General features: G+C 41.2%; 1 protein-coding gene across 1 annotated transcript; it reads left to right on the top strand.

Moving 5' to 3' along the window:
• Nucleotides 1-1,079: 1,079 nt before the first annotated feature.
• On the top strand, nt 1,080-26,792 carry MYH2 (myosin heavy chain 2). Its single transcript, XM_004266837.3, has 40 exons — nt 1,080-1,149; nt 1,300-1,342; nt 2,777-3,000; nt 3,090-3,233; nt 4,734-4,890; nt 5,892-5,919; nt 6,003-6,117; nt 6,204-6,296; nt 6,929-6,992; nt 7,112-7,210; nt 7,670-7,773; nt 8,340-8,478; nt 9,148-9,266; nt 9,355-9,504; nt 10,611-10,781; nt 10,908-11,217; nt 11,682-11,761; nt 12,620-12,707; nt 12,799-12,916; nt 13,567-13,690; nt 13,779-13,915; nt 15,744-15,999; nt 17,570-17,812; nt 17,926-18,102; nt 18,185-18,330; nt 18,414-18,504; nt 18,590-18,979; nt 20,115-20,241; nt 20,935-21,053; nt 21,195-21,391; nt 22,109-22,292; nt 22,374-22,539; nt 22,642-22,766; nt 22,934-23,242; nt 23,330-23,533; nt 23,862-23,987; nt 24,077-24,247; nt 24,331-24,435; nt 24,555-24,650; nt 26,508-26,792. The coding sequence occupies exons 3-40, from the start codon at nt 2,797-2,799 to the stop codon at nt 26,658-26,660; spliced, it is 5,829 nt and encodes a 1,942-aa protein (XP_004266885.2). The 5' UTR covers nt 1,080-1,149; nt 1,300-1,342; nt 2,777-2,796; the 3' UTR covers nt 26,661-26,792.
• Nucleotides 26,793-27,035: the final 243 nt, after the last annotated feature.

Genomic DNA, 27,035 nt, shown 5'->3' with positions numbered 1-27,035 from the left:
TATATATGGTTTTACATTTTTATAGCCTTCTTGGGCAAAGTTTCTCCACAGTGGTAATTATTAAGAATGCACATACTCTATGCCCTCTTTAAAAATTTCTGATCAGGAAACGTGTCATTACTTCAAGTACAAAGTCAGATATAAATAACTTTTGTTCATGGCACCTAGCTGAAATTTCTCCTTAAAAAAAGAAAATTGGAAGTGTTAGACACATTCAGTATTTAATATATTCCTTAATGCTATGTATATTATATTTATGTTACATAAATAAAGACACATTCTCACCACGGCCTTTATTTATATACATAACCAAATCACGCCCACGTTTTTCTAGCACGCTACACGAAGGTTATCATTTTTTTCTCCAGTGTGCTCACATGAAAAATATTGAAAAGTACTCCCTAAAAGCACCTTTAAATATTCAGCCTTTCTTTTTGCAGGCAAGTCAAATGAGTAGGTGGACAGGAAATAGTGTGCTGTGTAAGGACTAGCTTGGGCAAAAGCAGAACAGTGAGAGAGTAAGGGTATTCCCAAAACTACAAGAATATTGGAAGGGAGGACTTTCTTTTTAAATCGCTCATGGCACATAGCTTAATTTTGCAGGGCTGGAAGAAAAAGATCGACAGGTAAAAATTAACCCTCACAAAATTAAAATAAATATTTGTCCTTTATTTCTATCATTTCATCTGTTAAGTATGTAAAGTGATGCAACACAACCCCAAAAGGCATGCCCAGCAAGGCCAGGAGGAATTTATGAGAGAAGCCAGGTATTCTCGCTGCCCCGCCACTGCCTTTAACCACCAGTGTGAACCTTCCTTTCAGATCATCTTCTCAAATTATCCATAAGAGATTTATCCACATACTCAATAAGAAAAATATTTCTAATTATATCCAACCATTCTTAACATGAATGAGATTTATGTGGGGATACAAGACTGCCAAGACTTTTTTTGCCAAACAATTCCTTTTGACTTAAGAAAGGAGAAGCAGCTGCATTGTTTCCATAGCTATCCATATAAAGGAGCCCTTGGAATGAGGCTGACTCGTCCTGCTTTAAAAAGCTCCAAGGTAAGTGGGAACAGGACCGGACTTTCAGGAGGAACACTGGCTAGCTACACCGCCCAGTGTCAGCTGCAGCTGCTGGCTGGGGTACTGCTCTTTCTGATACTGCACATTTTACGTCCATGACTTTTGTTGCCTTCTGTTTACAACAGCAAGTAATGCCACAAATGGGATTTTTGTTTTGCTTTGTTTTCTTTTTGGTTAACTAATCAAGTACGTTTTCCTTTTCTTTTATAGAACTGTCTCACTTCCAGGCTGCATCTTCTCACTTGCTAACAAGGTAAGATTTGGACTAACCCGTCCCTGGAGGAGAAGGCGAGAACCTCTAGAACAGATTTGTGTCATTTAGCAACCTTTGAGAAAGTGATTGTCTCAGGAAATATACCTTAACAACTGTATTTCAGGAAAGGTGTGGGAGAAGGAGACGGAGGACTTGCCTTTTAGAGCGATGCACCTAGTCTTAGGACTCAGGCACTGGTGGGACGATATTTTTGCAAGAGAACAGTTGTTAATAGAATATTATTTTGTTTCTGTAGGAAAAAAAAATCTGCGCTAAGATTCCCTGGCTAAAAATCTCAAATTTGATAAAAATGTGTCCTGCTTTTAGAATTCATTTAGCAAACATGATATCTAACAAATAAGAAGTACCTAGGAAAATGCTTCTTTTACTTCTTTAAAGACTTTTAAAAAGTTACTTTATCCAGTGCTGAGTGCTGTATGAAACCAAAACACTATGAAATTTTTGTCACATAGATAGTAAAGATATTAGTCTGCCCCACTACTACACACTGCATTTCTAAAGAGAGAGACTGGTGGGAAGATGATTAAAATGAGTTTCAAGTAATTTGATCACGTAATGACTGAAGTAGCATCCTCTGCTAAACCTTTCATTCTACTGATGCCACCGGCAACCTGCTGACAACACAGAATGGGGCAGCCGGAGCCTGCCTCTTTTGGAAGGAAATGTGGAATAGCAGAGGGAGACTTTAATGTGGAAGAATGAGGATAATGTCTGCTGTGGCTTTTATCCTCAATTAGTTTAACTGGGTTAAACTGATTAATGGGATTTAATATGCAAAGAAATTATGTTAGAGAAACTCTACTAAGCACCCAGCTAAAAAAAAAAAAATAGTAAACACAATTATAATCCGACTCGCCGCCAAGTCCACTGAACATGAGCACTTCTAGCTGAACGTCTCACGGAGAACATAAAGGTCTCTTACGTTATATGGCAGGAAATAGAATTCTCTTGCATTATAATAAATGACATTTTATATCTAGTAGCCTCAACTATTTCAATTTGCTTTCTCAGTCATTATTTTAACTTTTCTTTTTCGAAGTGTCTTCACTCTATCTCATGGGTTGTGGATTCAGAAAGGCAATATTATAATCCCTATTCTAAAGATGGAGACACTGAGGCTCAGATCACAAGCTCCTTAGCAGCATGCGAGGCCACCACCCAGCCCTCTTATTAGAATGTCATTCTTGAAGGATGAAACAAGAAAAAAGCCACTGTGTACAATGCTGGGTACACAGTGACCCCTGATGCCTCTGAGTCCTTGTAATATGTTTGTTTCAATAACTGTAGCATGGAGTACAGTGCACCTGCCTGATGGAATTTTCAACTGGGCCTATGAAATATCATCAAGATAGAGATTTATGGATATAGATGACAATCCGGAATCTCTAGTATGAAATGTTTCATCTCCTTTAGGACCTCTGAGTTCAGCAGCCATGAGTTCAGACCAGGAAATGGCCGTTTTTGGGGAGGCCGCTCCTTACCTCCGAAAGTCTGAAAAGGAGCGCATTGAGGCCCAGAATAGGCCCTTTGACGCCAAGTCATCTGTCTTTGTGGCCGAGCCCAAGGAATCCTTTGTCAAAGGGACTATCCAGAGCAGAGAAGGTGGGAAAGTGACAGTGAAGACCGAAGGAGGAGCAGTGAGTAGAGTCCCAGGAGCCAACCACATTCTACTGATTATTTTGTGTGGTCACTCAGTTGACAAACAGTTACCCTTCCTGTTTACCAGACTCTGACAGTGAAAGATGACCAAGTCTTCCCCATGAACCCTCCCAAGTTTGACAAGATCGAGGACATGGCCATGATGACCCACCTGCACGAGCCAGGAGTGCTGTACAACCTCAAAGAGCGTTACACAGCCTGGATGATCTATGTGAGTGCCCCCCACCCACAAAGTGGGCTTTATCACTGGACACTGTCAGCTCATTATAGTATAAATGGGTTACAAGTAGTGACTCATTGCGCTCTCACTAGTAATGTCACTAGTTAAAAGGCTCACGGTTGCTGCTGTAAGGCTCAACCCAACAGCTGGCACTTAATCCTCTGTCTTCTCATCCAAAGCCAGGCAAGGCCGTTGTCCACAAGGACTGGGTTTGCCAGAGAGCCCTTGAACAAACGCTAGCGCAGCTACTGTTTATATCTCAACCACGTGCTTACATCTCCCCTCATCCCCATTCCTGATGCAGAATCATTCAGAAGGAAAATATAAACTCATGTATTAACACTTAAAAATAATGTTTCTAAAGACCAATTTTCACTCCTCCAAAATAACCACAATTTGTATCTCTGTGTTCTGGTCCCTTCTGGGTGGAATGCCTCTTTGATGAAAACTTCCCAACTTCCCCAGGCAAAGTTGGATGTCATGTCCTGTTGTTTCTGTCTCTGCAATAACACTGACAATGTTTTTCCACCATCAGTCATTTACGTGTCTGTCTCCTACATAGACTGAAAGTTCCTCAAGGAACAACATCTCATTTATGTTTCATTCTTAGGGCCTTGCAGAGGCTTTGCACATAATACAAACTCAGTAGTACTTTCTAATTGAATCTATTATGTTAGGCTGACATTTCTGTATAGGGTTTTTTTGTTTTTTGTTTTCTGGCCGTACCATACAGCTTGCAGGATCTTAGTTCCCTAACCAGGGATCAAACCCGCGCCCCCTACAACGGGAGCTCAGAGTCCTAACCACTGGACCGTCAAGGAATTCCTGTCATTTCTGTATAGTTTAGCCACTGCTACTAGTCAGCTGGACAACACCTATACAAGTGTACCTGGTGTTTAGAGTCAGCATCCATTCTGATTGGTTTGTACTTATCCTAGACCAGTTGTCAAAGATTTTGGAAATACATCTGTTGTAATCATAACGTATTTACATCATTTTGTGTTCTGTATCTTTATAACTCAGTAGTATTTTACAAATATCTCCCCAGTACTGCTGCATACCTTCATGTGTGCCTTTTTAAATGACTGGATCACAGTATCTTAAGAAGATTTTCCATATTGTTGAGTACTTCGGTACCAAATTTATGTTTTTATGAATTTGAATATCTTAATGCTACAAAGGAAATATATGCCCATTTTCTAAACTACAGTAAAAAATGTCTTATACTACATTTAAAAAACCCCACAACTTTGGAGCTCCTGCTATGTGAAAATCACTGTGACAAATCCCAAAAGGAATAATGAGAAGTCTAAGCTATAGTCCCTTCCCTCAAGGATTCTGCTGTCTTGTTGAACCTTTCAACTAGTTTTTGTGCTGATGCCTTGAAGACATGTAGAGCACTTAATTAAAGTGTTCCTTTTAGTGAAAATTCATTTAATGAGTTAATTGCACAAATCACAGCTAGTTATTCTTTCTTACTCCCTTGCACAGACCTACTCGGGCCTCTTCTGTGTCACCGTCAACCCCTACAAGTGGCTGCCGGTGTACAACCCTGAGGTGGTGGCTGCCTACCGAGGCAAAAAGCGCCAGGAGGCCCCGCCCCACATCTTCTCCATCTCTGACAACGCCTACCAGTTCATGCTGACTGGTGAGTTGGATGTTTTGTGCATCTTTTTAGAACAGAACCATAGGAGAAAGAGACTCTACCCGTCTCAGCACACTCTTTGAGGTGGTCCCCTAAATGCTATTGCCCTTTGCCCAGAACCAACCTAAACACACTCCAGATTTTAAGGTGTATCTGGTATTAAAACAGTTATACCGTACATCTTATTCCTAGAATATTGTCTCAGCTAGGTCAGTCTAAGGTACAAAGGTAACCTGGGGAAAGGGCTGAAAGATTTCCCCTTCAGAGAGAGTAAAACATCAAAATGAACTTTTACTTTCCCTAAAAATATGACTAAGGCCATGATTATTTCCAAAGGTACCACCTTTACCATATTTATTCCTTCTCACACACTAAAAATATCTCTAATGCCTATTTTTCATTACTTCTTGTACCTACAATAAACATGTTACTAACTTGTCATCTAAATCCACCTGAAAACCCCAAAGTCCACTTTCAGTGAGTATTTAGTGGTGGAGTATAAAAAGAGAAAGTCTGATGCTTCTTTGCAGCGTTCTGTTTCAATGGCGGGGGTGGGCACAGGGAGCAGGAGAGAGCAGTGCTGGCAAAGGTGCTAGGCCTAGGGCCGCCAAGTGCTGGCAAAGGTGCTAGGCCTAGGGCCGCCAAGTCCTCGGGACTGCTGAAAAATTCCAAGTCCATGGGGCTTCCCTGGTGGCGCAGTGGTTGAGAGTCTGCCTGCCGATGCAGGGGACACGGGTTCGTGCCCCAGTCCGGGAAGATCACACATGCCGCGGGGCAGCTGGGCCCGTGAGCCATGGCCGCTGAGCCTGCGCGTCCGGAGCCTGTGATCCGCAACGGGAGAGGCCACAGCAGTGAGAGGCCCGCGTACCGCAAAAAAAAAAATACTAAGTCCATGCCATTTTATGTACTCTCCATTTACAAATATTGGGTTGGCCAAAATGTTCGTTCAGGTTTTTCCGTAAGATGTTAGGCAGTACTGACCGTCCTTAATCTCTCTTTTGTAGACCGTGAGAATCAGTCAATCCTGATCACGTAAGTAGATTTGATGCTTTCTTTTCATGACTGCAATAGCTACCAGCTGTGGGACCCCTACTGACTTGGTTTTTATTTGACAGCGGAGAATCTGGGGCTGGGAAGACTGTGAACACGAAGCGTGTCATCCAGTACTTTGCAACAATTGCAGTCACTGGCGAGAAGAGGAAGGATGAAGGTACTAGTGGCAAAATGCAGGTGGGTCTGATTGCCACGTCAGGATCCAAGCTGTCTAGTAAGAAACTCCCGAGCCCCACATGTGAGGAATGCTCTTGCCTTTGCAGGGGACTCTGGAAGATCAAATCATCAGTGCCAACCCCCTGCTTGAGGCCTTTGGCAACGCCAAGACCGTGAGGAATGATAACTCCTCTCGCTTTGTAAGTCTCTTGGACACTATTACAGACACTGCTCACTGGTCAAAATTTATGGGATGTTTGTGAATACATTCTCTGAGTCTTTTTCATTCCATTCTAATTTAATTATATTATACCATGGCTCTTTCCTTTTCCTCTGAGCATGTAATAACATGGATCCAAGTCCTGTCTAAAAAGATATATGACCCGGGCTTCCCCGGTGGTGCAGTGGTTGAGAGTCTGCCTGCCGATTCAGGGGACACGGGTTCATGCCCCGGTCCGGGAGAATCCCACATGCCACGGAGCGGCTGGGCCCGTGAGCCATGGCCACTGAGCCTGCACGTCCGGAGCCTGTGCTCCGCAACGGGAGAGGCCACAACAGTGAGAAGCCCGCGTACTACCAAAAAAAAAAAAAAAAAAAGATATATGACCCTATATCTGAGTTCATCTTTCACTATTTACAATTATCCACAATTTTTAAATTTTAAAGATAAAATTATCTTACCTAAAGAATAGGAGATACACCTTTTTCTACCTGAAACAAATTGTTTCTGAATTGATTTAATATTAAAATGTCAGCACTTCAAGTGTTTTGAGTTTCTCAAAGATTTGATATGATTCAAAAACAAAGTAGTAATGTTAATTTTTCTTTCAAGGGTAAATTCATTAGAATCCACTTTGGCACTACAGGAAAACTGGCTTCTGCTGATATTGAAACATGTAAGTGCTTGCATATACCTTACAATAATTTCTGTTTCTTATGACCTATAATATTGACTAAAATTTGCATCTCATGTGAATTTTTACATTTTTCCTCTTTGTCATTTATTTCCTTCCAGATCTGTTAGAGAAGTCTAGAGTTACTTTCCAGCTTAAGGCTGAAAGGAGCTATCATATTTTTTATCAGATCACATCCAACAAGAAACCAGAACTAATTGGTAAGAAACGTAATAATTCCTTTCCAAAATTACTACACCCGCACCTAGCAATGCCTGGTCCAACTCAGTATTCCACGATGGAATTTTGTCAACTGTACATATTGTCTTGATTTTGAAAACAGCTTTGTAAGTTTGGTAAAAATTTATGTGTGCTCATTATAAAAATTCAAAGGGAAAACTGAAAATAACACCTCCAAATCCTATCACTATGAAAATAATCACTATAAACACTTGGATGAATATCATTCCAGTCATTTTCTGTAGATATATCTTTACAAATAGATACATACATACAGTAACTGGAATCACAGTTACATGCTCTTCCGTAATCTCTTTTTTTCATTGGGCAATAACATATCACGGCTTTTTCCATCCCAGTGCCTTAGAATTTGTCTAGAAATCTGTTATTTTAATGAAGAGGATATTTCTGCTTACCTTTTCTCTGTTCCATGTACTTAGAAATGCTTCTGATTACCACCAACCCATTTGATTTCCCATTCGTCAGTCAAGGGGAGATCAGCGTGCCCAGCATTGATGATCAGGAAGAATTGATGGCCACGGATGTAAGTAGAACACAAGAAAATTAGAATGATTATTTGGGGTCAGAGCAACGGTCCCGCTAGATAAATCCTCAGTTTCTCGTAGAAATCACAAAAGAAGATTCAAAGATGGGCGTGGATGTGCCACCTGGAGTCAACTGAAAAGACTGGGATGTGCCCCTGCAACATCTCACTTGCCCATGATAGTCTTTTAAAGAACTATCCTTTCCGAATTTCCCTAAACCATTTTTTAATAATCTACTTGCATTAAATCCATACCACCTCTCAAAATAATAAGTTTACTATCCTTGTTCTCTATTTTAAGTTTACTTTTTGCATCTTCAGAGAGTATGCGCCTGTGATTCCAATGCTCTGTGCTGGCTTCCAGTTGACTAGCTCCCTAGACACCCAATCTAAGGAGTTCCATCAGTACTGGTAGTTTCCTCAGTCTGACCAACAAATCAGGAATTATCCAAATGTGAACTATTAATAGTAAACATATTAACTATTAACATGTTAACTATTAACATAACAACATAACCAGGTTATGGATCATAACCTGACAGTCATTCTATTGGTTGTGTTGGCAGAGTGCTATTGATATTTTGGGCTTTACTAATGATGAGAAGATCTCTATCTACAAGCTCACGGGGGCTGTGATGCATTATGGAAACTTGAAATTTAAGCAAAAGCAGCGTGAGGAGCAAGCGGAGCCAGATGGCACTGAAGGTATCAACTGAGTATCCACCTGACTTCATGTTTGTTTGAAAATCACACTCTTTTTTAAGAAAAATTATTTATTTAATTTATTTATTTTTGGCTGCATTGGGTCTCCGTTGCTGCGTGCGGGCTTTCTCTAGTTGCAGTGAGCAGGGGCTTCTCATTGCGGTGGCTCCTCTTGTTGCAGAGCACAGGCTCTAGGCACGCGGGCTTCAGTAGTTGTGGCACGCGGGCTCAGTAGTTGTGGTTCAAGGGCTTAGTTGCTCCGCGGCATGTGGGATCTTCCCGGACCAGGGATCGAACCTGTGTCCCCTGCATTGGCAGGTGGATTCTTAACTACTGCGCCACCAGGGAAGCCCGAAAATCACATTCTTAACTTGTTACCCTTGAGCTTTCCTGGGAAGACAAATTCATTTCCAAGAATTGCATTTGAAAGTATACCTATATAAGATATGTGCGGCACGGGTATTAGACATATGTCCCTACAATTTCTGAAGTTCTTTAGGGAACACTACCCATAACCAAGGTCTTGAAGTTAGTGAAAAAAATGGGCAAGAATACTCAAAAAGATATTCTGAAAACACTGCACAAAATGCCTGTAGCTTAAAAAATTTTTTTTTATTTGAGGAAGCGGGTTGCTTTGGGCCATAACATCATTCTATCCTTTCTTCCTTTCAGTTGCTGACAAGGCAGCCTACCTCCAGAGTCTGAACTCTGCTGACCTGCTCAAAGCCCTCTGCAACCCCAGGGTCAAGGTCGGCAATGAGTACGTCACCAAAGGCCAGACTGTAGAGCAGGTACGTACATAATTCAAATTCACAGCCAGGGATGCAAGCATTTTATGGTCCTCTATGAACCTCAAGGGATACACCTTTGTCTTTCAAGGTGCACAATGCAGTGGGCGCCCTGGCCAGATCTGTCTATGAAAAGATGTTCCTGTGGATGGTCACCCGCATCAACCAGCAGCTGGACACCAAGCAGCCCAGGCAGTACTTCATCGGGGTCTTGGACATCGCTGGCTTTGAGATCTTTGATGTGAGTTGGTAGTATGCTGCTAAGGGGTTTTTACAGTAAAGCAATGGAAACATCAATAAGAAGAAATCTGTGAATATTATAACCTTTTATTACCAATGTCAAAAAGTTATGCTAAAATTTAAAAGACACTGATTGGGCAGCTAATCATTTATTGTAGTGGCAATCCCACTTCTATTAAGAAATAAGCTACTTACTGAGGACTCTTTAACTTGCTACATGATCCAAAGGGAGTTGGGAATTAGGTTGTTGTAGTGAGGGGTTTAAAAATCCCACAATGCAAAGTGGAGTTAATATAAAAATATCAAAATAAACCTGTGCAGTGCATAATATGCTCTGAATATATGGTAGGGAAACCATTCAGAAACACTTAGGCAGATAATAAGAGCTGAGAAAAGGTCAGCAATTTAGAGTCAGCATTAATAAATTCAATGCAAGGAACTCTTAATTCTCATCAATGTGATATGGGATAAAAACTCATATTTATAAGACACATTTTTCCTGCTTATAGTTTTAAAGAAGTTTATCTTTTTCTAATTATAAATGCAAAACTTAGGCATGGCAGAAATTATGGAAAATGAAGGAAAAGGAGTCCATATTAATTCTGCTATTTATATCTAGTTAATGTTAACATTTTGGCTTTTAAAAAAATATGAGTGTGTGTTAATATACTGTACATAATATTTGGAATCTTGATTTTTTTCGCTTCACATCAAAGAGTAGGGGTGGCAATTATTGCTCCCTTGCAATGCTGACCATGATGGCTTCCACACAAGACTCCTCCCAGTCAGCTTCTAATGGGTTTCAAATTAGCTGTTAAATGAGTCAACAGAAAATGCAGAAGATGATGGGAATAAACATGGAATGATTAAGTAGGAACTCAGAAAAACACCTGAGTCAATTTAAGCAAGTGCAAGAAAGGAGAGTTAATAATGATGATGATTTAGGATTTTGTATAAAATGGCAGCAGAGGAAACAGTAGATTTCACAGCCCCCCAAGGACTTTGAAACCATAATCTAAAGGCTAGTCTACATTTTTAAATTAAGAAGCCCTATATCTTAAACTGCTCAATTTGCTAAGAGAAAAGTAAACGCATCCATTTATTTAGTTCAACAGCCTGGAGCAGCTGTGCATCAACTTCACCAACGAGAAGCTGCAGCAGTTCTTCAACCACCACATGTTCGTGTTGGAGCAGGAGGAGTACAAGAAGGAGGGCATCGAGTGGGAGTTCATCGACTTCGGGATGGACCTGGCCGCCTGCATTGAGCTCATCGAGAAGGTCCGTTTCAAGTTTTAGAAACTATGTTTTGTGAGAACTAAATTATTCACTGCACCTTGTTTAATTCTATAGACAAAGAAAAATGCTTATATAGAATTGTAACTTTGTGCTGTGGTCTGCTTCCAGCCGATGGGCATCTTCTCCATCCTGGAAGAGGAGTGCATGTTCCCCAAGGCCACAGACACCTCCTTCAAGAACAAGCTGTATGAACAGCATCTTGGAAAGTCTGCCAACTTCCAAAAACCCAAGGTGGTTAAAGGCAAGGCCGAGGGCCACTTCTCACTGGTGCATTACGCCGGCATCGTGGACTACAACATTACTGGCTGGCTGGACAAGAACAAGGACCCCCTGAACGAGACGGTGGTCGGGCTGTACCAGAAGTCTGCAATGAAGACTCTAGCTTGCCTCTTCTCTGGGGCTCAAAGTGCTGAAGCAGGTAATGCTCAAAAAAATCCCAACATGTTCTCCTGATACTACAAAATGTGATGTTAGATTGAGGCTAGTGATATCATAGCCTAGGCTGAAGTGTTGCAGGGCCAAATCTATTGTGCCTCCAAGTCCTGAGTAAGTAGGCTGCATTGTGATTATACATTCACTCCAGCACTGATGGAGGCCCTACTGCAAAGAGTCAGAAAGGAACTTTCAACATCTCAACCAATGAAAAGGCTTGGCTTCTATGATTCTCTCCTGCTTTTTCCTCCGTATCTGCTGGTTATTGAGTACCACTGAAAAGTGGATGCAAACTTAGTTGACATATAAGATTCATTCAGGCTCAAACAGAGAGGTCATCTGTGTTGGAAAAATGTTCCATGTGAGCACAGAAATCAACAAATAGGCAAGAAATAGCCCTGTCAATTCAAAACTATGTTTGAATGACAACTTTTCTTATTTGTTCTCCAGAGGCGGGTGGCGGTGGGAGTGCCAAGAGAGGTGGTAAGAAGAAGGGCTCTTCTTTCCAGACCGTGTCTGCCCTTTTCAGAGTAAGAAACAAACTGTTTTTGACACTCTTGTTATTTTGGGAATTAGTTTTTAAAAGCACAAAGCCTTCTCTCCACAAGTCATTTAGGAAAGGACTGACCTTAACTAATGGCTTCTGTTCATCTAGCTTTGAAGAGAAGAGCTTTAAATTACTCAGAAATTATCAGGTCATCTTTCATGCTAAGCCAAATAATAAAAAATATTTTATAGGAAATGTTATAAAACGTAATGCTCTGCTATGCATAATCTAGTTGAGTCATGCAAATAAGCAATGGCACGTGCTCCAAGAGACTAAATCATCAGTAGGACTAATGAAAATCTAACAGCTAGGCCTTAAGGAACCTAATATGGTATCCATGTTCATAATCTAGTCAATTCTCAATTTAACTGGTAGGATTGTTTCCCCTATAAATAATCTTTATGCCCTAGAAGTTGACAGAGTTGGAAAGGGGAAGCTATATTTATGAGAATAAGTCCAGATGTAGTGTAGGCTTGTATTTCCTTGCTGGAGAACCACAGAGTTTGGTAGAAGGGTGACCATCCAGGATGGGAAGGCAATGGCTTTGTAAATGTACGTGGGTGGCCAGGGACAAGGGTAGGAAGGAGGACGGTGCTTGCATACACTGAGAAGAATCACCTGACAGCCTGCTTTGTATGTGTAACTCCTGCCAACTCAAGTGGAGAAAGAGGTATTGAGGAGGAAACTGCATCTCAGGAAAAGTTTACCAAGGTGGTACCTTAAGTTAAAATGGTCCAGAAGGATCATTCAACTCAGCCATGGACACTGATTTTATAGACATCACCACATGCTCATAACCATGTCTAAATCTTAGATAACAGGATTTTCCCTGATTTCACAGGAGAATCTGAACAAGCTGATGACCAACCTCAGGAGTACCCATCCTCACTTTGTGCGGTGCATCATCCCCAATGAAACAAAAACGCCTGGTAAGAAGTTCTAGAGTGGAAGCACAAAGCATGACTGCCATACCTCCTTTTAACAAAACTCTGCAGTGAAATAAATATGGGTTTTTTTTAGGGGCCATGGAGCATGAGCTTGTCCTGCACCAGCTGAGGTGTAACGGTGTGCTGGAGGGCATCCGCATCTGTAGGAAGGGGTTCCCAAGCAGAATCCTGTATGCAGACTTCAAACAGAGGTCAGACTCTCCTAATTATGGTGTTTCCTGGAGTTTACTGTAAATATATTTAGTGCAAGCAAAACAATTTAGTGAAAACTATGCCTTTGTTATTTTTAATTTGCTACAAAAAGAGTAAAAAATTATAAGCCTCAAAACACCTTTAAAACACAGATATACCACATACTAAGCACTCTAGAGACTTTTCACTGGATTTACCATGCTCCTGGGCTTAGCTCATAGATGTCTACATTAACGTCAATAATTATGAGAACAACCATTTTTGAGTGCTTGATATGTTTGGATTATTTCATTTAATCCTTCCAAAACCTCAGTAGAGGGAAGCACTATCAACAGCAAATGCATCTAGCAAGGATAATATGTTACACTGTGTTGCTCATCTACACACTATGGGAACAAAACTGTAGAATACTTTCCTGAGAACAGGGTCTGATGAGGCAGAAAGGAAAGTTGCAACTGTGCAGGAAGGTAAAATGGAATAAAAATAGACAGTAGATACTAGATTGACCATCTATGTATACAACGTCCTTCCTGTGAAGAAAGAATAATTGTTTTAAAGCTCTGGGTTTTTTTAATGGATCATTTAATACTTAACTACTACTAGTCTCATCAATAAACCAAGTTTTAAAAAACTATATTTACTTTACCAGATACAAGGTATTAAATGCAAGTGCAATCCCTGAAGGACAATTCATTGACAGCAAGAAGGCTTCTGAGAAGCTCCTTGGGTCCATCGACATTGACCACACCCAGTATAAATTTGGTCACACCAAGGTAATAGTCTCTAAGGCCCACCAGACACTATGCCTGTCCCTTTGGAGTCTGTGTAAAGTTTCTGATCTGCAACTCTGCCCACACACAGGTCTTTTTCAAAGCTGGCCTTCTGGGGCTCCTAGAGGAGATGCGAGATGACAAGCTGTCCCAGCTGATTACTCGAACCCAGGCCAGGTGCAGAGGGTTCTTGGCAAGAGTGGAGTACCAGAAGATGGTGGAGAGGAGGTATACAAACATATTGCTTGTCTACTCACATCCTTCAGAAGCATATTTGAGGTGGCTTACAGTTAAGGCTCAGATATGATAAGGCCACCAGAGTAAGAAGGAATGAATAGGAATCTGATGCTGAAGTGGAGATATACATGTACCAGAAAAGTTAAGGTAGGAATCATCACCACAGAATACATCGAATGCTCAGGTAAAAAATAAAAAAGAGAGGGAAGCATAATAAAAAAGAGAGATGTGTAGGTCTTATCTAACAAGAGAAAACATACCATTGAGTAAAGCAGAGACAAAGTGTTGCCCTAGCATTTGGTTCTAATATGAATTTACTGGGTAGATCATTAAATAAGATACACTGAACTGCATAGCAGACAGTATTTTCAACAGTGGTTGTACTCAACATGCAGAAACAACTTCTTCATCTGATCGTTTCTATTATTGAATTATTATGATTTAAATTATTAAGGGCAAAATTGGTGAAAAATATTTTTTCAGTAAGTTAATACAATTTCACCGAGGTACCTGGCTTTTTAGTGATCTAATTTGATGCAGGGACAGAGTTCTAAGACTACGAGTCAGGTGTCTCAAACTGCAGGACGCATATGAACGGGATCCATAGGGAGAAATGCATTTTATATTGCCACCTGTATATCCATGCATACATGTATGTGTGTGTAAATATATAAATAATTTACATGGAACAGATTTTCTATCACCTGTAGTTCTGCTAATATCTTTTACTGTATTCTATTTCATTAAAAATAATAAGTTTGGTCACGAACCTATATATATATTTATATAGAGAGATATATGTAGATATATATATAGATATATATTGGGGCAATTAATTGCCCATATATGAAGGTAATTAATTTTTAAAAATAATTTAGATGAAAACAAATGTGATGAGATTAGAGAATGCAAAAATCATACAACATTAAAATATAAAACCAGAGATTTTTCAAAGAAATTCTGAGTTTTTAATGAGTCCCTTTATCCCATGCCCCACATCCCTGAGGGGTCTGGTTCCCCCTTCACTGTTCTCAGTGGCATTCACGTAGGAAAGTTTGCAAAGCACTAAAGCAGAGCAGTACTTCTCAGAGGGTGGTCCTTGGACCTACACCATCAGCATCTCTTGCAAACTTGTTAAAAATGCAAATTTTAGACCCCACCTCATATCTGCAGAATCTGAATCTCTGGGGAAAGGGTCCAGGAACCAGTATTTGATGAGATGAGATCATTAAGACACTAGATGAGGGACTTCCCTGGTGGCGCAGTGGTTAAGAATCCACCTGCCAATGCAGGGGACACGGGTTCGATCCCTGGTCTGGGAAGATCCCACATGCCACGGAGCAACTAAGCCCGTGCACCACAACTACTAAGCCTGCGCTCTAGAGCCTGCGATCCACAACTACTGAGCCTGCGTGCCACAACTACTGAAGCCTGTGCGCCTAGAGCCTGTGCTCCGCAACAAGAGAAGCCACCACAATGAGAAGCCTGCGCGCCGCAACGAAGAGTAGCCCCTGCTTGTCACAACTAGAGAAAGCCCACACGCAGCAATGAAGGCCCAACACAGCCAAAAAAATAAAATAAATTTTTAAAAAAAGAGGTTAATGATTCTTATGCACACCAAAGTTTGAGAAGCACCAACGTAGAGAAAGGAATGATTAATGAGTCCTTGACCACCATCCCCAAATATAATTTCTTTCATCTGTGCTTTTGAAAGTAGGTGAGGAACATGGTGGAAGGCAGAACCTCCAACTCTCACTGCCAAGATTTCATCTCATTTCATCATCCACACAATATCTAATTTGCATCAATTAAATTTCAGGGAGTCTCTCTTCTGCATCCAGTACAACATCCGAGCCTTCATGAACGTCAAGCACTGGCCCTGGATGAAACTCTTCTTCAAGATCAAGCCCCTGCTGAAGAGTGCGGAGACGGAGAAGGAGATGGCCAACATGAAGGAAGAGTTCGAGAGAACTAAAGAAGAACTTGCCAAGTCAGAGGCAAAAAGGAAGGAACTGGAAGAAAAGATGGTGTCACTGTTGAAAGAAAAAAATGACTTGCAGCTCCAAGTTCAGGCTGTAAGTAGTGGTATCATCCTGTGCACTGCTAATCAGGACGCAAGCGCTATGACTCTAGCCACAACTAGAGGCAGGGAGTTGGGTAGTCAGTGTGAGAGACACTCACTGGAGGGAGAAGGTTAAAGCACTCTGATGGTACTAATGAAGTCCTTATTCCTTCATCACCCAATAAATGCCCCCAAACCAGAACCAGGGCAATGAGCTAGAACTGACCATTTTCTTCCATTCTGTACAATTTCATCAAACTACAGGGTTTACAACTTCTTTTCCCTATGAAGACAGTCCTTGAAAGTGATTTTAACATGAAGCTAGCCCAAATAAAATATTAAGGAGAGGATAGCATGGAGAGAGTGATTTGTTTTCTCTGAAACTTCCCTGAACTTCTAGATGTCTATATGTCTCTGGGTCTTAAATCACAGCTGTATAGCTGACAAATGACAGTATTCTACATCAATTTTTATTGAATTATTGTTTTTGATCTCCAAAACTGAGATTTGCTCTTTCCAATCCGTCTCCATAGTCAGTGCCGTAGCACATCACACCCGGGTTGCTGCATCAGTACCTAACTCGCTCTGCCTACCCCCAACTCTCTCCCTCCATCCAGCCTGCTGCTACTCCCAAACCAAGTGTTTTAGAATTGCTTCCATCAACTCTGAAATGTAATTTATGAGACTGTCTTTCATTTGGAGTGAACTGAATTGGTCTGGTATAATTTACTCATCACAAAATCGTATGTGTTTCCTGCTGATTAAGATTGGTCTCTTCTGTCAAGTTTGGGCAGTGTAATAATTCCTTCTTTTAGATTACAGAAGGGAAAAGAGCTGTTTTTCTGTCCCCACCCCTTTCAAATCTATCCTGAATTCTCTTCTCTTGTCCCTAGATAATCACTTAGACTCTGTCCTACACCACTATACTCACTACCTGGCTATGTGCAGCACATTTTATTCTTTTATGTATTCAAAGACTGGTATGGAGGCTCACTGATGAATGTATCTATCAATTTCTCTCTCATTTCCTGTCCACCCCCAACCCTCTTAAGTAGAAACATAGGTTGCTAGGAATTTCTTGATCACTGTATGCCTCAGATAGAATTTAGGGCATCTTAACCAGGATCATCCGCCAAGACTACGAAGGGAAATAATCCAGTGGCGGCTCCATCCAGAGTTTCTCCCGCTGGAACCCTTTCTCTCCCCCTGATCCTTCTCCCAATATATTCATCTCTACAAGACCAAATCCTACCCATTCTCAAAGCCCAACTCAAATGCCACTTCATTCATGAAACCATATCTGATACAACTTCTCTGATCTCTTATGTCACTAATTGGTTTTTGAATTAATGGTAGCTTGTTGGGGTTAAGTTTTCTAATCTACTGTAGAATATACTCTTCTAAAGGAACAGGACAATATCTGATACATTTTGTTTTTCTCACAATGTGAAGTGTCCTGCATCACACACAGCAGGTGGTTCATAAAAGTTTAAGCCAAAGAACCAATAGTGGTGATTTACACTGTTATCATTGTGAAATACTTCATTCTTACTTCCCAATTTTGATTTTGTTGCCAATTCAAGGAAGCTGAAGGCTTGGCTGATGCAGAGGAAAGATGTGACCAACTGATCAAAACCAAAATCCAGCTCGAGGCCAAAATCAAGGAGGTGACTGAGAGAGCTGAGGATGAGGAAGAGATCAATGCTGAGCTGACGGCCAAGAAGAGGAAACTGGAGGACGAATGTTCGGAACTGAAGAAAGACATAGATGACCTTGAGCTGACACTGGCCAAGGTTGAGAAGGAGAAACATGCCACAGAAAATAAGGTAGGAAACGTATACAAGGAAAGTTTACTTTTTTATTATTATTAGGGAATACAAGCATAAAACTGAAGCCACCAAAATGTAACATGTAATGCAAAGTGTTTTTACTTCCTAAGGTGAAAAACCTCACAGAAGAGATGGCAGGTCTGGATGAAAACATCGCAAAGCTGACCAAGGAGAAGAAGGCCCTCCAGGAGGCCCACCAGCAGACCCTGGATGACCTGCAGGCAGAAGAGGACAAAGTGAACACTCTGACCAAAGCTAAAACCAAGCTAGAGCAGCAAGTGGATGACGTAAGTCTAGGATTAGCAAGGAACTTATTTTCTTTGAAAGGAAGCTAAGCAATCCTTTTGACTCAACATTATTTGTATTTAGCTTGAAGGGTCTTTGGAGCAAGAAAAGAAACTTCGCATGGACCTAGAAAGGGCTAAGAGGAAACTTGAAGGTGACCTCAAGTTGGCCCAAGAGTCCATAATGGACATTGAAAATGAAAAACAACAACTTGATGAAAAGCTCAAAAAGTAAGTATGAAAGAATTGCTTATGAACTTGCTTCCAATGTTGCATATGAACTCAACTGTTATCCTCTGCTACTTTGCAAAAAGGAAAGAGTTTGAAATCAGCAATTTGCAAAGCAAGATTGAAGATGAACAAGCACTTGGCATTCAACTGCAGAAGAAGATCAAAGAGCTGCAAGTAAGTTCATATTTCCATCAGTCTGGCTCAAAGAGGCACAGTTACGACATAAAAAGGCTAAAATTGAGCTTTTCCCCACTGCCAGGCCCGCATCGAGGAGCTGGAGGAGGAGATCGAGGCAGAGCGGGCCTCCCGCGCCAAAGCAGAGAAGCAGCGCTCGGACCTCTCCCGGGAGCTGGAGGAGATCAGCGAGCGGCTGGAAGAGGCCGGCGGGGCCACTTCGGTCCAGATTGAGATGAACAAGAAGCGGGAGGCCGAGTTCCAGAAAATGCGCAGGGACCTGGAGGAGGCCACCCTGCAGCACGAGGCCACGGCGGCTACGCTGAGGAAGAAGCACGCGGACAGTGTGGCCGAGCTGGGGGAGCAGATTGACAACCTGCAGAGGGTCAAGCAGAAGCTGGAGAAGGAGAAGAGTGAGATGAAGATGGAGATTGATGACCTTGCTAGCAACGTGGAGACTGTCTCCAAAGCCAAGGTACCGCAGTCTGAGAAATTGTTATTAACAACAATGACCCTTTATGTGCACGTCACAGTTTGCACAGGGCCCTTTACACACAACATGTCGTTTGTTCTTTGTAGTAATCCAGGAGGTAAGCAAGAAAGATGTTAGTATTTGTATTATTTCCACTTAATCATATGAAGAAACTAATATTCAAAGAAGTTAATAAGCACATCGGCCCCATGACACTACTAACAAATGACAGCACCAGCAGTGAGCATCGGTTGTGAGTGTTCTCTTCTCCAACTGGAGAACACAGGTCTCCAAAATTCTCAATTATCCAATAAGCAAAGTTTCACGGTACATAAAAACAATCAAGTATTTATAAACATGCTTTTAGAAAACGTGCCATTCAATTCTCAAAAAATCTTAAATTTAGTATATGATCTTTAATTTTTTTATTATAGGCATACCTCAGAGATACTGCGGGTTTGGTTTCAGACCACCACAATAAAGCAACTATCAAAATAAAGCAAGTCACGCAAATGTCTTGGTTTCCCAGTGCATATAGAAGTTATGTTTACACTATTCTGTAGCCTATTAAGTGTGCAGTAGCATTATGTCTAAAAAATATATACATCCCTTAATTTAAAAATACTTTATTGCTAAAAAAGTGCTAACCATCATCTGAGCCTTCAACGAGTCACAGTAGTAACATCAAAGATCACTGATCACAGATCACTGTAACAAATACAATAATGAAAAAGTTTGAATATTGTGAGAATTACCAAAATGTGATGCAGAGACACGAAGTGGGCAAATGCTATTGGGAAAATGGCGCTGACAGACTTATTGGACACAGGGTTGCCACAAACCTTCAATTTGTAAACAAACAAACAAACCAAAAAAAACACACTATCTGTGAAGAGCAGCAAAATGAGGTATGCCTGGAATACTGAACAAAGCTTCACAATTAGCTTTTTAAAAACCCCAATGTATAGTTTCAACTTAGGACAGCAATCATAAAATATATAGAAAAAATTCTAATATATCGTATTACATATAAGAAAATTTATTTTATATGTCAAAATAAATATTTTTCTGTTTTAGAAGAAATAGCAAAATATTATTAAAATGTCTTCATTTGCTTCTTCTACTTTTTCTCTCGCAGGGAAATCTAGAGAAGATGTGCCGCACCCTGGAAGACCAAGTGAGCGAGCTGAAATCAAAGGAGGAAGAGCAACAGCGGCTGATCAATGACCTGACAACTCAGAGGGGACGCCTGCAGACAGAATCTGGTAACTCTCTCCTCTATGAGGCCTAAAAGTGGAGATGATGTGGTCAAAAACAACTGATATCGTGATGTGAGAGCCTAATAAAAGCAACTGAGAATATGTGTGATTCACCAAACAGCTCAGGCTCTCATCCTACATGCAAGGTCACTTGGGGACAGTGCTGGAGATGAAGACTTCCACAGGACTGGGTCAAGCTCTGCTCCACAAAGGCCTTGAGGATTTGGTCACATGGAGGGGATGCTTGGTATCAGGAGTCACTCCAGCATGGGTCCAGGGCTTCTGTTTTAGACTAAGCTTCTTTTTATCTAGATCAGAGTGAACCAAATTCCTGAATAGGGCAATGGATAACCCAGTCCCTCAAATGTCTTATGAAACAGGGACAATGTAGAATTAGACATTTTAGCTACCGTCTTTGACAGTTATCAACAGGTTTTGCACGATATTATATAACCCTGAAAGAATCAGTTATGGAGAGAACAAAGAGAATTTAAGCTGTATTTATTCATTCAGGTTAATATGTAAGTTTCACCATAAAGATGAGAAATCTGACACTAGCATGAAGGTGTCAACAGAGAATTGAATCACCTGGGTACTCAACTGGAAGGCGGTGCTGAGAGTTTAAACTTATTTCTAATATGGGCTTTTGCAAAACTTTTCCTTTGCTTTAAAAAGTGGTGCCATTCCTTCTGCCTACAGGTGAGCTTTCACGTCAGCTAGATGAGAAAGAATCTTTGGTGTCTCAGCTATCAAGGGGCAAGCAAGCATTTACTCAACAGACTGAGGAATTAAAGAGGCAACTTGAAGAGGAGATAAAGGTAACTATCGTTGTAAGACTCATTTTTTTCCCCTAACCTGACCCTAACTGGAGTCCATTACACCAACTTTAAAAAGGTTTTGAAACTTAATAATTAAACAATTAAACGTACAGTAAAAAGAAGGTGTAACTACCTCCACAGGCCAAGAGCGCCCTGGCCCACGCCCTGCAGTCCTCCCGCCACGACTGTGACCTGCTGCGGGAACAGTATGAGGAGGAGCAGGAAGCCAAGGCCGAGATGCAGAGGGCGCTGTCCAAGGCCAACAGTGAGGTGGCCCAGTGGAGGACCAAATACGAGACGGACGCCATCCAGCGCACGGAGGAGCTGGAGGAGGCCAAGTATGTGCACAGATAGGAGAGAATGTGCAGAGAACACTGGATGTTGAATCAGAAAGACACAACCTTTGAAGATTCAGTGAATTAGCCCATAAACGTTCATTAATTAGCTCCTACTTGCCAGGCACTATCAGGCCCTGAGAATAAGACATGAATAAAGCAAACACCATCACTACCCTCCTAGCCTCAACTCTAGGCTAGGAAACAAAGAATAACAAGTAATTATACAGATAATCAGCCTTATTGCTGGTTGTCAAGCACACCAAGCTCATTGCTGCTTCAGGTATTTGCAGTTGTTGGCCCCTCTGTGTCTGGAATACTCTCCCCCCAGATCTCCCTCTGGCTCACTCTGACTTCTTTTAGATCTTGACTCAAATGTTACCTCCTCGGAGAGGACTTCCCTGAGTATCTAGAATAGTTGGCCATGCCATACTCCATTTTATTTTCCTTCACTGCACTTATATCTGCAAGATGTTGTTATGCATTTTCTCACTTGCTTATTGTTTCTCACTTGTTTGGAAGCTTCACGAGGCAGGGACCTTTTCTGTCCTGTTCACTGCTGTGTACTCAGCATCTGGTTCATAAAAGCAGCTCATCAATATTTGTTGAGTGAATGATTGGATGTTTTTAATATGAAGTTCCCCATACTTTTCAGCATGGTAATAGTTCATAATTCTTGGTTTGGTTCACTTCTTTCTACAAACATACATAATCTTCAAGGAAGAAGCTGGCCCAGCGGCTGCAGGCTGCTGAAGAACATGTAGAAGCCGTGAACGCCAAATGCGCTTCCCTTGAGAAGACGAAGCAGCGGTTACAGAATGAGGTCGAGGACCTCATGCTCGATGTGGAGAGGACAAACGCTGCCTGCGCAGCTCTGGACAAAAAGCAAAGGAACTTCGATAAGGTAGTTTCTACAGCAGTCTCTGCTTTCCACCATTGTCCTCTATCCTTTCCAGGAGGTAACCACTCTTGGTGGGTGTTTCAGGTCCTAGCAGAATGGAAACAGAAGTATGAGGAAACTCATGTCGAGCTCGAGGCCGCTCAGAAGGAGGCCCGCTTTCTTGGCACTGAGCTGTTCAAGATGAAGAACGCCTACGAGGAGTCCTTGGATCAGCTAGAAACTTTGAAACGAGAGAACAAAAACTTGCAACGTGAGTCCCTTTCACTTTCAATAATTTTCATGCCTTGGAGGAACCTTCCTCTTATGTCCTCTGTCTCATCAAACCTCTACCTGTCTTTTACCCAAACAACAGAGGAGATTTCTGACCTCACTGAGCAGATTGCAGAAGGAGGGAAACATATACATGAACTGGAGAAAATAAAGAAACAAGTGGAACAAGAGAAGTCTGAAATTCAGGCTGCTTTAGAAGAGGCAGAGGTACATGTCAAAAATGTGCATTGTAAACAGATTCAAAAAAAAAATTAGGACTAGCCACATATATTGAACAGAAAAAGAAATAGCACAAAATTAGTGGGAGGAACATGTGCAGAAAAACTTCTGAATGCTTCCATTCCCTGCTAATGTCACCCCTTGCTGTCATTAAGGCATCTCTTGAACACGAGGAGGGAAAGATCCTGCGCATCCAGCTGGAGTTGAACCAAGTCAAGTCTGAAGTTGACAGGAAAATTGCTGAAAAGGATGAGGAAATTGACCAGCTGAAGAGGAACCACATTAGAGTCGTGGAGTCCATGCAGAGCATGCTGGATGCTGAGATCCGGAGCAGAAATGATGCCATCAGGCTCAAGAAGAAGATGGAGGGAGACCTCAATGAAATGGAAATCCAGCTGAACCACGCCAACCGCACGGCTGCTGAGGCCCTGAAGAACTACAGGAACACCCAAGCCATCCTCAAGGTAAATGGGCTCAGGAGATGGTCCCAGGGCAGTTGGGGTGACTGCAGCCCTGAGAACAAGGTGTCTCAATGATCGTTCATTCCACAGGATACCCAGCTCCACCTGGATGATGCTCTCCGGGGCCAAGAGGACCTGAAGGAGCAGCTGGCGATCGTGGAGCGCAGAGCCAACCTGCTGCAGGCCGAGATCGAGGAGCTGCGGGCCACCCTGGAGCAGACGGAGAGGAGCAGGAAGATGGCGGAGCAGGAGCTCCTGGATGCCAGCGAGCGTGTCCAGCTCCTGCACACCCAGGTGAGTATAACATAAAAGTAAAAAATACAGTGGACTGGAAATGAAATTCTTGCTCAAATCTTAGTACTATCTAAAAATGTATTCATAATGTTTTATGGAGGTTAAAGTTTAAAATATCTTTGGATTAACAATATTTTTGTTTATATGAACTGTGACATTCAGAGTTGACTGTCTTGTAAAAGTATATTGTCAACTCAGATAATTTATGGAACAAGAAGGGATACTAATTAGTTACCTTAATTAATTAGTTTGTGGGTTCATTAGAACATTGGACATTGTAATTTTGCTCTCATGTACTCAGTATTTCTAAATTTGATATTTTAACCAGAACACCAGCCTGATCAACACGAAAAAGAAGCTGGAGACAGACATCTCCCAAATCCAGGGAGAGATGGAGGACATTATCCAAGAAGCTCGCAATGCAGAAGAGAAGGCCAAGAAGGCCATCACTGACGTGAGCAGAGGGCCACAGGGGGTGGTCAAGTTAGAATCTTGATGGGCTGTCTCAGCTCTCTCTACTGGTTCTATTTTACTGCTAATTAGGCAGCCATGATGGCCGAGGAGCTGAAGAAGGAGCAGGACACCAGCGCCCACCTGGAGCGGATGAAGAAGAACCTGGAGCAGACGGTGAAGGACCTGCAGCACCGCCTGGACGAGGCTGAGCAGCTGGCCCTGAAGGGCGGGAAGAAGCAGATCCAGAAGCTGGAGGCCAGGGTGGGTCTCTCAATATCTATCTATTTCCATTTGTTCCCAATGCCTTACTGGATCAAAGTTCTTAAGAGCCTACTCATTTGCAGGTGCGTGAGCTGGAAGGAGAGGTTGAGAGTGAGCAAAAGCGTAGTGCGGAAGCTGTCAAGGGCCTGCGCAAACATGAGAGGAGAGTGAAGGAACTCACCTACCAGGTACAGCAACCGTTTTTATCAGCTAAACACTCCTTGCATATACAGGAAACAGTCACATGAGATGATACAACAGTCATGTGCTTTTGAAGTAAGGCCCTGTGGTTTTTATCATCTTTCAGACGGAAGAAGATCGGAAAAATATACTCAGGCTTCAGGACTTGGTAGATAAACTTCAGGCAAAAGTGAAATCTTACAAGAGACAAGCTGAGGAGGCTGTAAGTATCCTTAAGACAGAGGGAAGGGAGAAGTCCTCTCTTAAGAAAAACTAATAAATAAATAATTAGATTTACTATTTACTTCTTGTAGTAAATAAGCTGTTTGCTTCATAGAAGACTGTGTACTTCTTAAAAACGTTTGCATGTTTTTAACTCATTGCTTACTATTTGTAATATTAATAGATTGATTTTTAAAGTTAACATTCAATCCACAAAGAATCAAAAAATTTCAAAGCAGAAATAATACAGGCCACATTCTCTAGCCACAGTGTGATAAAGTTGTAAAGTAATGAGAACATATAAACAAAAATTTCCAAGCACTTAAATGTTAAAAAACTAACTTTCCTAAAAAATGTTTGGATTAAATTAAATAAAAACATAATTACTGAATGATTTTTAACTGTAAATAAAATTTCAAGGAAGAAGTCTAGAATTTATAAGTCTAGAATGTAACCAAAGCTGTCCTTGAAGGACAATTCATTGCTTTATATGCTTTCATTATGAATCAAGAATTTTAAAAAATGAAGAAAACTGACAGTCCAATAAAGAAATCATAAATAATAATAAAATAACAAAAGTAAGAGGTGTTGATAAAGGTAGAAATTAATGAATTAGATTAGAGTATTCTATTTTCTAATTTGATAATCTCACTAACATCTAGGGAATTAATAAAATAAATACACTTATAACTAGATTAATCAAGGAAAAAGTGAGAGAAAATACAAACTCACAACATTACAAATGAGAAATGGGACAAACCATACAGGTAGAAAGGTTATTTTTAAATGTAAAATATAAATCTGTTAAGACAGTTAAAATCTTAAAGAAATAAGAGAATATAAATCATTAAGTTGGCTGAATAAGTTATTTCAGAAATACTTCTGAAACTAGACTCAGGTCCAGATATGTCTTTCAAAATTTCAAGGAACAGATAATCCCTGATTCCAGAGCATGGGAAAAGATGAAAAGATTTCCAAATCATTTTAAGAAGCTTGCATAACCTGCATACCAAAACCTGTCCAAAAGAGAATAGGGGGGAAGATACTAAAGGCAGTTTTATTCATGAGTATAGTTATAGCAACCCTTACTTTTATTAAGGAGACTGTCGGGACTTCTCTGGCAGTCCACTGGTTAAGACTCTGTGCTCCCAATGCAGGGGGCCTGGGTTCGATCCCTGGTCAGGGAACTAGATCCCACATGCATGCCGCAACTAAGAGTTCACATGCCACAACTAAGGAGCTCGCCTGCTGCAACTAAGATCCGGTGCAACCAAATAAGAATAAATAAATAAATAAATATTAAGGAGACTGTCCATCAGTGATTAAATAGGCTTAATTCCTACAAAGTAAGGATTACTTAATATTAAGGAGTCTGTCAATAGAATCATTACATCCAAAGCAGGAGAAAAAAAGTGACTGTTTTGAAATGTACCAAAATGATATATGATAAAATTCAACATTTATTTCAATATAAAGAAGGTATTAAGAAATTCATCCTAATGATAAAGAATATCTAATTCAAGAGAATAGTCATCTTCCAGCAAGCATTAACAAGCATGATTTTATCCTTGCCTTCTTCTCTGCTCTTATATTTTTCTTACTCTAATTGTAGTACATATTTTTTTTCCACCTTTTGGTTGCAAAAGTAGAGTTGCGATTATTTATGAGACATGAAGCCCCAAATAAATCATAAAGTTAATTTTAATGATAAGCAAAATTCAGAAGGTGGTAAGACAATAAGGTTTCCCACTGGGTATTTTAACTTTTCTGCAGATGGCAAGTCCTTTCTTCCCTTAGGCCTACAGAGTCTAGAAAGATGCCCGGTATGGGTGCCTCACAATTCCATTTTTATTCTCAGGAGGAACAATCCAATACAAATCTATCTAAATTCCGCAAGCTCCAGCATGAACTGGAGGAGGCAGAGGAAAGAGCTGACATTGCTGAGTCCCAGGTCAACAAGCTGCGGGTGAAGAGCCGGGAGGTTCACACGAAAGTCATAAGTGAAGAGTGATCATGTCCTGACGCTATGGAATGACTGGAGAGAAGCACAAAATGTGAAGTCTTTGGTCATTTCTCTCTGTAATTATTGTCTATCCTGCCCTACTGCAAAAGAAATAAAGAGCGTAGGGCACTGTGCAAGCAATATCCTTAGACTGGTCTTTTCTTTTCTCTCTCTCTTCCTGAAGCGATGTCAAAACTTGAATAATCAGGGCTTCCCTGGTGGCACAGTGGTTGAGAGTCCGCCTACCGATGCAGGGGACACGGGTTCGTGCCCCGGTCCAGGAAGATCCCACGTGGCGCTGAGCGGCTGGGCCCATGCGCCATGGCCGCTAAGCCTGTGCGTCCGGAGCCTGTGCTCCACAACGGGAGAGGCCACGACAGTGAG

The sequence above is a fragment of the Orcinus orca genome, chromosome 19 (assembly GCF_937001465.1).
Source record: "Orcinus orca chromosome 19, mOrcOrc1.1, whole genome shotgun sequence".
Taxonomy (NCBI): Eukaryota; Metazoa; Chordata; class Mammalia; order Artiodactyla; family Delphinidae; genus Orcinus; species Orcinus orca.
The sequence above is the reverse complement of the archived record's forward strand: the minus strand, read 5'-3'. Positions and strand labels throughout refer to the sequence as shown.

Excerpts from the sequence above, each read along its gene's own strand:
- MYH2 (XM_004266837.3), top strand. The coding sequence starts at position 2,797 with ATGAGTTCAGACCAGGAAATGGCCGTTTTTGGGGAGGCCGCTCCTTAC. Across the intron at positions 12,708-12,798 it reads CAATGAAACAAAAACGCCTG|GGGCCATGGAGCATGAGCTT; the intron begins GTAAGAAGTTCT and ends GGTTTTTTTTAG. Across the intron at positions 12,917-13,566 it reads TATGCAGACTTCAAACAGAG|ATACAAGGTATTAAATGCAA; the intron begins GTCAGACTCTCC and ends TTACTTTACCAG.